The 13159-nt window shown below is 35.7% G+C and overlaps 1 protein-coding gene across 5 annotated transcripts in view; it reads left to right on the top strand.

Moving 5' to 3' along the window:
- The first annotated feature begins 942 nt into the window (after positions 1-942).
- The window catches only part of LOC122135912 (Down syndrome cell adhesion molecule-like protein Dscam2), a 47087-nt gene continuing 34870 nt past the window's right edge, over positions 943-13159 (top strand). For 2 of the 5 annotated variants that reach the window (XM_042717080.1, XM_042717077.1), the window contains exons 1-7: positions 945-1026; positions 3589-3775; positions 4325-4618; positions 5466-5726; positions 7031-7324; positions 8178-8438; positions 9689-9982. In XM_042717080.1, coding sequence (XP_042573014.1) covers positions 3703-3775; positions 4325-4618; positions 5466-5726; positions 7031-7324; positions 8178-8438; positions 9689-9982 — 1477 coding nt within the window. In that variant the 5' untranslated portion in view covers positions 945-1026; positions 3589-3702. Of the gene's footprint in view, positions 1027-3588; positions 3776-4324; positions 4619-5465; positions 5727-7030; positions 7325-8177; positions 8439-9688; positions 9983-13159 lie in introns of all 5 variants that reach the window. The other 3 variants (XM_042717078.1, XM_042717079.1, XM_042717081.1) reach the window with 3 other exon arrangements.

Raw genomic sequence — 13159 nt, 5'->3', positions numbered from 1 at the left:
TATATTCCAAAAGATCAAGGCAAATTTGGTTTCTCATTTCATGACCCCTTTAAAAAAAGAAAAAAAAAAAAAAAACATTGTCCAGACACATTGATCTATATATGACTATATATGGTGTATATATGATTTACAGATCAGTGGCCAGACATCAACATTGCTCGCGATATAAAATAAATCTATAAATCCATCGTGTTTATTTATCCTTTTGTGAGTAATTTCACGCAAGCCCTGTGAGTTTTTCTTACACTGCACGTTACAACAGCGTTAGTTCACCATTTTAGCGATGCTGAGATAAAATTACCTGAGTTTAAAGTCCCTGTAAAGTCAAATTTAAGTATGTGTTCTGAGTTTGTCATACCACAGAAAAATTTGTTATTAGCCACCCAGCAAAATTTGAATGATAAACAAAGCCGGTAAGTATATAAAATAAGATATCAAAATCTCGAAAAAATGAGCAGTAGTCTAAGCTCAAACGCTGGAGGCGTGTCCGCTGGCTACGCTGAAACCACGCCCACTCGCGGGAAAGCTGCAGTCGCCACACTCAACTGTCACTGCTACAGCCAGAATGGATGCTCCTAACAGCTTAATTGGTTAGTGACGAAGGCATAGCCAGCAAACTGTAGGCTGTAGTAAGTAACAGTATGACTGTAACTCGCGGTTGAGCGGCGAACTGATGCGAATGTGCTCTATTTATATTGTTAGGGGCGGGCCAGGAGCTCAGGGGGACGCAGTGCGTCATCAATTCCCCTTTTTAGCCCCGCCCAAAAAAAATCCGAATCACAGCAATGGTGAAAAACTGTTTAACGGTCTAACTCCACAATTTAGTGTTTTACAGTTCACAGTCTTTGTAATATGTTTAAGCAATACATTTCTAACATGTATAATGTGTTTAGACTTTTTTTTTTTGAAATTGCCTTTACAGGGACTTTAAGTTTGAAGAACTCACGGCGACGCCATCCTGATGTTTTCAAGTGGAGGTGACGTATTTCCGGTTCGAGAGTGGCGCTCCACTCGCCCTAGGTCTGCAGCCATAGACTGTAAAAAAATATGGACGTAGTATCCGTGACGTCACCCATAGACTTCTCAATAGCGGTTTTGAACAGGGGGCAAGGAAGTCGACCGGAAGTTGAAGTCGGCTGCGTGCCGCCATCTTGTAGCAGAACTTCACTTGCGTTAGCATCCCATTGACTCCCATTCATTTTTGCGTCACTTTGACAGCGAATAACTTTACATCTGAGGCGTTTAAAGACTCCATTTGTCCATTATTTATTTCTAAAGATACACGACAATGTATAAAGGGCTCCCTTACCTTCTATGTTACATTATGGCCCCGTAGAAACAGTTTTTGTAAAAATAGGCTAACGATTGCGTCATAACCACTCGACTCTCTGTCGCACAGTAGAGAAATTACCGTACAGACAGGAGTAGAAGCTCGCAGGCAATCGGGGGAGACGTCAAGAGATATGGCGTACTGGCGTTACATTTTAAAATACTATACAAAATAATTAATCAGAATACTTACTCCTGCTCACTCAGGCCAAAGAAACTCCCCGCTCAAGCTCGCCGTCTCTGCAAGATTAACGATGGCAGTTTGCACGCACAGCTACTAGAAGGTTTACATCTGTCAGACAGGTTGCTGACGTCATCAAGCTTAGTTTGAGTCTGCGCGTCAGAAACGGAAGTTCTAAAAATCGCTAAAAACGGGCTTCACTTGTCTCAATTGAGTTCCAATGGGGTCGCTGTGTCCATTTCTTTTATTCACTAAAATTTTGAAGCTCAAAGTGTGCAGAGCGGGCCGTCGCCATCTTGGCAGCGCGTCACCGCGCTCTCTCTCGGATAATCGAAAATGGGCAAAAAGGCGGGAGCTGGTTGCTGAAGCCATGCCCTCCTAGCGCGACGGCATTGTCAGCAGCGCCAATCCACCTGTCACTCAAGTGACCACGCCCTTAATTATGCAGAACTTTAAGGCTTAATATAATTTAAACGGATGAGTTATAAAAAAATTGACCCCCCTCACAGTTGTCATGAAGGGCAAAATTAGCAATATAGACCAAAATAATTTTTTGAACCAGGCTGTAAACATGTTTTTTTTCTGCTGTAAAGTTGGGCATTTTAACATGGGGAGTCTATGGCACTGACTCCCTTTTGCAGCCAGCCTCAAGCGGCCAGTCGATGAATTACAGTTTTAGTCACTTCCTTATTGGCTTCACGAGAGAGAGCCAGGGGGCAAGGAAGTCGACCGGAAGTTGAAGTCGGCTGCGTGCCGCCATCTTGTAGCAGAACTTCACTTGCGTTAGCATCCCATTGACTCCCATTCATTTTTGCGTCACTTTGACAGCGAATAACTTTACATCTGAGGCGTTTAAAGACTCCATTTGTCCATTATTTATTTCTAAAGATACACGACAATGTATAAAGGGCTCCATTACATTCTATGTTACATTATGGCCCCGTAGAAACAGTTTTTGTAAAAATAGGCTAACGATTGCGTCATAACCACTCGACTCTCTGTCGCACAGTAGAGAAATTACCGTACAGACAGGAGGAGAAGCTCGCAGGCAATCGGGGAGACGTCAAGAGATATGGCGTACTGGCGTTACATTTTAAAATACTATACAAAATAATTAATCAGAATACTTACTCCTGCTCACTCAGGCCAAAGAACTCCCCGCGCAAGCTCGCCGTCTCTGCAAGATTAACGATGGCAGTTTTCACGCACAGCTACTAGAAGATTTACATCTGTCAGACAGGTTGCTGACGTCATCAAGCTTAGTTTTAGTCTGCGCGTCAGAAACGGAAGTTCTAAAAATCGCTAAAAACGGGCTTCACTTGTCTCAATTGAGTTCCAATGGGGTCGCTGTGTCCATTTCTTTTACTGTCTATGGAGAGAGCGCGAGGTTGCCGCTCGTCTGCAGCCAGACCAGGGGGCAAGGAAGTCGACCGGAAGTTGAAGTCGGCTGCGTGCCGCCATCTTGTAGCAGAACTTCACTTGCGTTAGCATCCCATTGACTCCCATTCATTTTTGCGTCACTTTGACAGCGAATAACTTTACATCTGAGGCGTTTAAAGACTCCATTTGTCCATTATTTATTTCTAAAGATACACGACAATGTATAAAGGGCTCCCTTACCTTCTATGTTACATTATGGCCCCGTAGTAAAACAGTTTTTGTAAAAATAGGCTAACGATTGCGTCATAACCACTCGACTCTCTGTCGCACAGTAGAGAAATTACCGTACAGACAGGAGGAGAAGCTCGCAGGCAATCGGGTAGACGTCAAGAGATATGGCGTACTGGCGTTACATTTTAAAAATACCATACAAAATAATTAATCAGAATACTTACTCCTGCTCACTCAGGCCAAAGAACTCCCCGCTCAAGCTCGCCGTCTCTGCAAGATTAACGATGGCAGTTTGCACGCACAGCTACTAGAAGGTTTACATCTGTCAGACAGGTTGCTGACGTCATCAAGCTTAGTTTGAGTCTGCGCGTCAGAAACGGAAGTTCTAAAAATCGCTAAAAATGGGCTTCACTTGTCTCAATTGAGTTCCAATGGGGTCGCTGTGTCCATTTCTTTTACTGTCTATGAGCCAGACCCTTCTCCTCAGTTTTGATTTGGACTTCCTCTATACCGCTCTGTCCTCTAATGGCGACTCGGGCTGTTTAAAATACAGAAGAAAGGTGCAAAAAGCTGCACTTCGAATGAAAATGCTTCTCCTAAGATATTCGACGGCCTTCATCTGCGCTGTGTTCATCATCACAGGAGCTGTTTCGGGTAAATTATGTGTTCGTTATTATCTTCTCGAAGATGGCGCGGCGTTCCTTCGAGACTCATTTAAATTCGTTTCGTTTTGAAAGATAGGATGGTATTGTAGCCTGATTTACAATATCAAATGATTGTGGAGTATTTTAGATAATTATATTAACAACAGACTCTGTCGTGGCCTAATTTTTCACACGTTAGTATTTAAAGTTATTATAATAAATACTACATCATAAACATTCCAAATACGTATAACTGTATATATATATATATATATATATATATATATATATTTTATATATGTATATGTGTATATATATATATATATATATATATATATATATTTATATATATATATATATATATATAAAGCAACATGTTTATTTACTATGCTGTTTACTATGTATTGTATGTACATTATGCATTTAGATATAATAATATGGCCAGATATGGTAAAGGTACTTTTTGTTGACGTAACGTTCTAACCGGAAGCTAGCAGTAACTACAGAAATGTGCTTGTTGAATGTTGACTAACATACTCTCTCATATTTTATTAATTAGGTGAAGATAAAGCAGTGGGTCAGACTGTTTCTTTTCGTCCAGACAAAATAGTTACTCCTGTCAGCAGCATCATATGGAAACACAGAAGCAGCACTGGATCTGTTGTAAAAGCAATTGAATGGGATGTTGATGATGGTGATAACATCCCGAATCCGAGATTCAAAGGCATCACAACTCTTGATCAGAAAACTGGAGAAATCACTATAACTAAATTAACTGTTGAACACAGTGGAGTATATACCATTGATATCAACAGTAAAGAGCATGAACAGAGATTCACCTTGAATGTTATGGGTGAGTGGATATTATTATATTAGTTAATATTAATACTGTTAAAGCACCATATTTTAATTTTGGTTGTTTTTACAAACAAACAAAAACATAATTAATTAAATAATTGGATCAGATTGTAATACCGTTGTACTTTGATAAATACCATGATACTGTAGTTCATGCACCATTGTATTTACATGCTGCTGCAAGGTACTTCCAGGAATACCAGGGTAGATGCTCAAAAACACTGTAGTACAATTATACTACTTTATGGTTTGTATTCAAGTACAGTGTATGGTTGTGTGATATTGACAATATAAAATTTATTACATGGGTAAATGATTACATTTAATAATGATATTTAATTATAATAATAATACACCATTAGACTGTTACCACTGAAATAAAATCAGTGACAAAATCCATTGTGTCTCTGCAGAGGCCCAGAATCAGCAGCACCTGATAAAAAAAAAAAAAAAAAATACTGAAATATGAAGTAGGCTAATTGAAAAATGGAATTATGTATTTTTTTTTTTTTTTTTTAAATATGAAACTAAAACTGTGGCAAGTCACTGTCTTGATGAGTGAGTCACTGAGTCGTCCATTCAGCTGACTCATTCAAATGACTGATTCATTCAGGAACGAAGCAAATGACTGTCTTTATTAATTAGATATCGAATCATTCACTCAAACAGTTCAAAACATATCGGTATTCATTCAATAACAAATCACCCTTGTGTTTTGTATGAGACATGCAATGGTTCTGCTTGGACTTTCAAAGAGTATTTTTGTTGAGTGTTTGCAGAAGTGAGTGACATAATCAAATATATCAGCTCACACATCTTACATTTCATTGTTTCTTTCACAGAGCGGGTCCCCAAACCTGAAATAACTATAGAGGAGAGCAGTAACCCTGATGTTGTGTATTTAAGATGTGCATACAGTGAAAAGATCATCTGGAAGAAATCTTCTGGAGAAACACTGAACGGCATGAAGAACCAGGATCCAGGAGAGTTCATTACAGTCAAAAACACAAGAAATCCAGAAAACTTCTACACCTGCACACTCAAGAACGCTGTGAGTGAAGAGATTAGTGATCCAGTCACTGAGAGAGAATTATTTGGGACAGGTAAGACAGCGAATTACTTGGGTATTACATTCCAAAGAAGAAAATCAGATCAAAACATTTATATATATATATATATATATATATATTATCTTATATATATATATATATATATTTAGGTGCAGAGTTGAGTTTTTTTTTAATTAAGAAATTGTATTTACATTTAACAAATATCTGGCAACTGTCACACTAAAATTATATGAATGTGATTGTTATTGAAATATTGCTTAATTTTTTTCAAGTTTGTTTGTTTTTACCCTTTAATGTATCAAACATACATTAAAAAAAAAAAAAATAATAATAGGGTAAACTAGGGCTGGGTGATATGGCAAAAAAAAAAAAAAATTCTAAAAATTTATTTAGAACATTTAACAGATTCTCGATTTTTAAATAATCAACTTGCAAACGTAACTACAATATGATTCAAGAAAAATTTTAACCCTCTAGTTAAAGAAAATTCTATCCCAAGTGCACCACACATGAAGTTGTCAACATGATGTAAATGTTAAACAAATCACTTGTTAAATATCTTTGCAGAAAATATGCATGAACTGCAACTACATCTTGTACAAACTTGTCTTATACATATGTTCAGAAATAATGCAAGGAAAATGCCTTTAAAAATTCTCAAAAGTGAAGGTAATTCAAATTCAAAATGACTGAAGGTATAACACAGTAGACTGATTAACAGGGCCCTATGCTTACTTTTGTTTTTAGGAGCACTTGTTCTCCTCATTTAAACATTTAAGATCACAGTTAAAAAAAAATAAAAATCAGGAGCACCGATCACCCCTTTTTTTTTTTTTTTTTTTTTTTTTTTTTTTTTTAAATAAACCTTTTGTAAGTACCTGCGTACTCCAACGCAACACTTACAGTTCTGGACCAGTTCTAGGTTCTCACTGAGTGGGGGAACAAACATAAAGTCAGACTGGAGACCTGGGCCCGTATTCTTTAAGATTCTAAGAATCCTCTCAGAGAGCTCCTAATTTATGCTAAAAATTTCTAACTAGGAGTCTTATCTTAAAAGTGATTCAGGACCAATCTGAGAGCAACTCTGAGCGAGGAAAAGACAAAAACTTTTATCTCAGTGAGGAGGCAGGGCAGACCCTGTTGCCAGCTATGACCCAGTCTTTTGAAGACTGTGATTGGTTGGTTGTCCAAGAAGGAAATAAAAAAGCGCTTTTTAAGAGTAGGGTATATTATAAGCCTTCACTTTAAAATTACAGGCATAATTTTTCCTGTTTTAAACTACAGAAATGTGCTTGTTGAATGTTGACTAACATACTCTCTCATATTTTATTAATTAGGTGAAGATAAAGCAGTGGGTCAGACTGTTTCTTTTCGTCCAGACAAAATAGTTCCTCCTGTCAGCAGCATCATATGGAAACACAGAAGCAGCACTGGATCTGTTATAAAAGTGATTGAATGGGATGCTGAAGATGGTGATAACATCCCGAATCCGAGATTCAAAGGCATCACAACTCTTGATGAGAAAACTGGAGAAATCACTATAACTAAATTAACTGTTGAACACAGTGGAGTATATACCATTGATATCAACGGTAAAGAGCATGAACAGAGATTCACCTTGACTGTTATGGGTGAGTGGATATTATTATATTAGTTAATATTAATACTGTTAAAGCACCATATTTTAATTTTGGTTGTTTTTACAAACAAACAAAAACATAAAATTAATTAAATAATTGGATCAGATTGTAATACCGTTGTACTTTGATAAATACCATGATACTGTAGTTCATGCACCATTGTATTTACATGCTGCTGCAAGGTACTTCCAGGAATACCAGGGTAGATGCTCAAAAACACTGTAGTACAATTATACTACTTTATGGTGTGTATTCAAGTACAGTGTAGGGTTGTGTGATATTGACAATATAAAATTTATTACATGGGTAAATGATTACATTTAATAATGATATTTAATTATAATAATAATACACCATTAGACTGTTACCACTGAAATAAAATCAGTGACAAAATCCATTGTGTCTCTGCAGAGGCCCAGAATCAGCAGCACCTGGTAAAAAAAAAAAAAAAAATACTGAAATATGAAGTAGGGTAATTGAAAAATGGAATTATGTTTTTTTTTTTTTTTTTTTTTTTTTAAATATGAAACTAAAACTGTGGCAAGTCACTGTCTTGATGAGTGAGTCTCTGAGTCGTCCATTCAGCTGACTCATTCAAATGACTGATTCATTCAGGAACGAAGCAAATGACTGTCTTTATTAATTAGATATCGAATCATTCACTCAAACAGTTCAAAACATATCGGTATTCATTCAATAACAAATCACCCTTGTGTTTTGTATGAGACATGCAATGGTTCTGCTTGGACTTTCAAAGAGTATTTTTGTTGAGTGTTTGCAGAAATGAGTGAAATACACAAATATATCAGCTCACACATCTTACATTTCATTGTTTCTTTCACAGAGCGGGTCTCCAAACCTAAGATGACTATAGAGGTGAGCAGTAACCCTGATGTTGTGTATTTAAGATGTGCATACAGTGAAAAGATCATCTGGAAGAATTCTTCTGGAGAAACACTGGAGGGCAAGAAGAACCATGAGTTAGGAGAGTTCATTACAGTCGAAAACACAGGAAATCCAGAAAACTTCTACACCTGCACACTCAAGAATGCTGTGAGTGAAGAGATTAGTGATCCAGTCTCTGAGAGAGAAATATTTAGGACAGGTAAGACAGCGAATTACTTGAGTATTACATTCCAAAGAAGAAAATCAGATCAAAACATTTATATATATATATATATATTTAGGTGCAGAGTTGAGTTTTTTTTTAATTAAGAAATTGTATTTACATTTAACAAATATCTGGCAACTGTCACACTAAAATTTATATGAATGTGATTGTTATTGAAATATTCCTTAATTTTTTTCAAGTTTGTTTGTTTTTACCCTTTAATGTATCAAACATACATTAAAAATAAAAAAAAAGGGTAAACTAGGGCTGGGTGATATGGCAAAAAAAAAAAGAATTCTTAAAAATTTATTTAGAACATTTAACATTCTCGATTTTTAAATAATCAATTTGCAAACGTAACTACAATATGATTCAAGAAAATTTTTAACCCTCTAGTTAAAGAAAATTCTATTCCAAGTGCACCACACATGAAGTTGTCAACATGATGTAAATGTTAAACAATTCACTTGTTAAATATCTTTGCAGAAAATATGCATGAACTGCAACTACATCTTGTATAAACTTGTCTTATACATATGTTCAGAAATAATGCAAGGAAAATGCCTTTAAAAATTCTCAAAAGTGAAGGTAATTCAAATTCAAAATGACTGAAGGTATAACACAGTAGACTGATTAACAGGGCCCTATGCTTACTTTTGTTTTTAGGAGCACTTGTTCTCCTCATTTAAACATTTAAGATCACAGTTAAAAAAAATAAAAATCAGGAGCACCGATCACCCCTTTTTTTTTTTTTCTTTTTTTTTTTTTATAAACCTTTTGTAAGTACCTGCGTACTCCAACGCAACACTTACAGTTCTGGACCAGTTCTAGGTTCTCACTGAGTGGGGGAACAAACATAAAGTCAGACTGGAGACCTGGGCCCGTATTCTTTAAGATTCTAAGAATCCTCTCAGAGAGCTCCTAATTTATGCTAAAAATTTCTAACTAGGAGTCTTATCTTAAAAGTGATTCAGGACCAATCTGAGAGCAACTCTGAGCGAGGAAAAGATAAAAACTTTTATCTCAGTGAGGAGGCAGGGCAGACCCTGTTGCCAGCTATGACCCAGTCTTTTGAAGACTGTGATTGGTTGGTTGTCCAAGAAGGAAATAAAAGAGCGCTTTTAAGAGTAGGGTCTATTATAAGCCTTCACTTTGAAATTACAGGCGTAATTGTTCCTGTTTTAACTACAGAAATGTGCTTGTTGAATGTTGACTAACATACTCTCTCATATTTTATTAATTAGGTGAAGATAAAGGAGTGGGTCAGACTGTTTCTTTTCGTCCAGACAAAATAGTTCCTCCTGTCAGCAGCATCATATGGAAACACAGAAGCAGCACTGGATCTGTTGTAAAAGTGATTGAATGGGATGCTGATGATGGTGATAACATCCCGAATCCGAGATTCAAAGGCATCACAACTCTTGATAAGAAAACTGGAGAAATCACTATAACTAAATTAACTGTTGAACACAGTGGAGTATATACCATTGATATCAACAGTAAAGAGCATGAACAGAGATTCACCTTGACTGTTATGGGTGAGTGGATATTATTATATTAGTTAATATTAATACTGTTAAAGCACCATATTTTAATTTTGGTTGTTTTTACAAACAAACAAAAACATAAAATTAATTAAATAATTGGATCAGATTGTAATACCGTTGTACTTTGATAAATACCATGATACTGTAGTTCATGCACCATTGTATTTACATGCTGCTGCAAGGTACTTCCAGGAATACCAGGGTAGATGCTCAAAAACACTGTAGTACAATTATACTACTTTATGGTGTGTATTCAAGTACAGTGTAGGGTTGTGTGATATTGACAATACAAAATTTATTACATGGGTAAATGATTACATTTAATAATGATATTTAATTATAATAATAATACACCATTACACTGTTACCACTGAAATAAAATCAGTGACAAAATCCATTGTGCCTCTGCAGAGGCCCAGAATCAGCAGCACCTGATTAAAAAAAAAATACTGAAATATGAATTAGGCAAATTGAAAAATGGAATTATGTATTTTTTTTAATTTTTTTTTTTTTAAATATGAAACTAAAACTGTGGCAAGTCACTTGTCTTGATGAGTGAGTCTCTGAGTCGTCCATTCAGCTGACTCATTCAAATGACTGATTCATTCAGGAACGAAGCAAATGACTGTCTTTATTAATTAGATATCGAATCATTCACTCAAACTGTTCAAAACATATCGGTATTCATTCAATAACAAATCACCCTTGTGTTTTGTATGAGACATGCAATGGTTCTGCTTGGACTTTCAAAGAGTATTTTTGTTGAGTGTTTGCAGAAATGAGTGAAATACACAAATATATCAGCTCACACATCTTACATTTCATTGTTTCTTTCACAGAGCGGGTCTCCAAACCTAAGATAACTATTTAAGATGTCCATACAGTGGAAAGATCATCTGGAAGAAATCTTCTGGAGTACAACTGGAGGGCAAGAAGAACCAGGATCCAGGAGAGTTCATTACAGTCAAAAACACAGGAAATCCAGAAAACTTCTAAACCTGCACACTCAAGAACTTAAGATTTAGGTGCAGAGTTGAGTTTTTTTAATTAAGAAATTGTATTTACATTTAACAAATATCTGGCAACTGTCACACTAAAATTATATGAATGTGATTGTTACTGAAATATTGCTTAATTTTTTTCAAGTTTGTTTGTTTTTACCCTTTAATGTATCAAACATACATTAAAAAACAAATAGGGTAAACTAGGGCTGGGTGATATGGCAAAAAAAAAAAATCTAAAAAATTTTTAGTACATTTAACAGATTCTCGATTTTTTAAATAATCAATTTGCAAACGTAACTACAATATGATTCAAGAAAATTTTTAACCCTCTAGTTAAAGAAAATTCTATCCCAAGTGCACCACACATGAAGTTGTCAACATGATGTAAATGTTAAACAAATCACTTGGTAAATATTTTTGCAGAAAAGATGCATGAAGTGCAACTACATCTTGTACAAACTTGTCTTATACATATGTTCAGAAATAATGCAAGGAAAATGCCTTTAAAAATTCTCAAAAGTGAAGGTAATTCAAATTCAAAATGACTGAAGGTATAACACAGTAGACTATGCTTAACAGGACCACTTTGTAAGTACCTGCGTACTCCAACGCAACACTTACAGTTCTGGACCAGTTCTAGGTTCTCACTGAGTGGGGGAACAAACATAAAGTCAGACTGGAGACCTGGGCCCGTATTCTTTAAGATTCTAAGAATCCTCTCAGAGAGCTCCTAATTTATCTTAAAAATTTCTAACTAGGAGTCTTATCTTAAAAGTGATTCAGGACCAATCTGAGAGCAACTCTGAGCGAGGAAAAGACAAAAACTTTTATCTCAGTGAGGAGGCAGGGCAGACCCTGTTGCCAGCTATGACACAGTCTTTTGAAGACTGTGATTGGTTGGTTGTCCAAGAAGGAAATAAAAGAGCGCTTTTAAGAGTAGGGTCTATTATAAGCCTTCACTTTGAAATTACAGGCGTAATTGTTCCTGTTTTACCATACTCGCTCTCTCTCTCTCTCTCTCTCTCTCTCTCTCTCTCTCTCTCTCTCTCTCTCTCACACACACACACACACACACAATACATTTATATATATATAAAAAAAAAATATATACTTTATTTTTTTATTTACCATGCTGTTGTACTTATATAGGAAATTAATAGCGACACAATAAGGCTCTGAAAGTGCTGTAATTGTTTGTGTTTTCACTTTGCTTATAGAAGGGTGTGACAGACCCAAATCATAACTGCTGCATAGTTGCATTTTTCCAGTTGCCAAATATGTTAATGTACTCAATGTAGTGATTATTTCCATTTCTGGCACTATGGCATTTCTGCTCGGTGTCCGAGATGTTAGCGTGTCTCTAATAAGATCGATTACAAACATAATCCCTGCACGATGTAATGTGTAGCGTCTTATTAACTCACTGTCATGATTTGTGTGCAACACATTTCTTCTCCCTCTTAATGTTTCATCCATTTTCTCCACTGCTAAAGAAACTCTTAAGCCTCTTAAAAGTCCTCGTCCATACAATTTTGGACTTTAAGACCTCTATTAAAAGTTAAGATGCTTTCTGAATTACATTTTCCTTTACTAGGATCTTTTCTTTAATTTTACGAGGAAACACCCACATTTCTAAGAATTTTCTTAGAATTTTGTTACTAGGAGCAACTCTTAGCACCTAGATTTTTCAGGAATACGGGCCCAACAACTCACCGATTTAGGATAAAATCTTAGAAATAATAGGTGTGTCAGTATTCCTTAGTAAAATTTGCCTCAGCAGTTTTGTGAATAGGTTTTAAGAGAAAACTCTTAGCTAAAAACGTTTACTGCTATTTAGGAGAACTCTTAGTGGTAAGATAAAATGTTTTGTGAATATGGGCCCAGATCTTGAGTACAGAAAGCCAGCACTTTACTAAAAGGCAATCAATATTATACAGACAATTATTTAAGAAAAGTCTTGCAGATGTTATAAAAGAAAAATCTTCTTTCCTGTTAGTTTTTGTTTTGTTTGTTTTTAATAAGTATAAATAGTTATAAATCATAAATAAATTAGTTTAGTGTAGTGGATCCGCTATTTTTTCTGAATTAACTTTTTTCCTACAGATAAGAGAACAAGTTCATTAAACTCAAAATAGACAATCACATGTTATATCATGACATAAAA

This window comes from Cyprinus carpio, chromosome B1, assembly GCF_018340385.1.
Source record: "Cyprinus carpio isolate SPL01 chromosome B1, ASM1834038v1, whole genome shotgun sequence".
NCBI lineage: Eukaryota > Metazoa > Chordata > Actinopteri > Cypriniformes > Cyprinidae > Cyprinus > Cyprinus carpio.
This window is presented reverse-complemented; position numbering and strand designations above follow the sequence as displayed.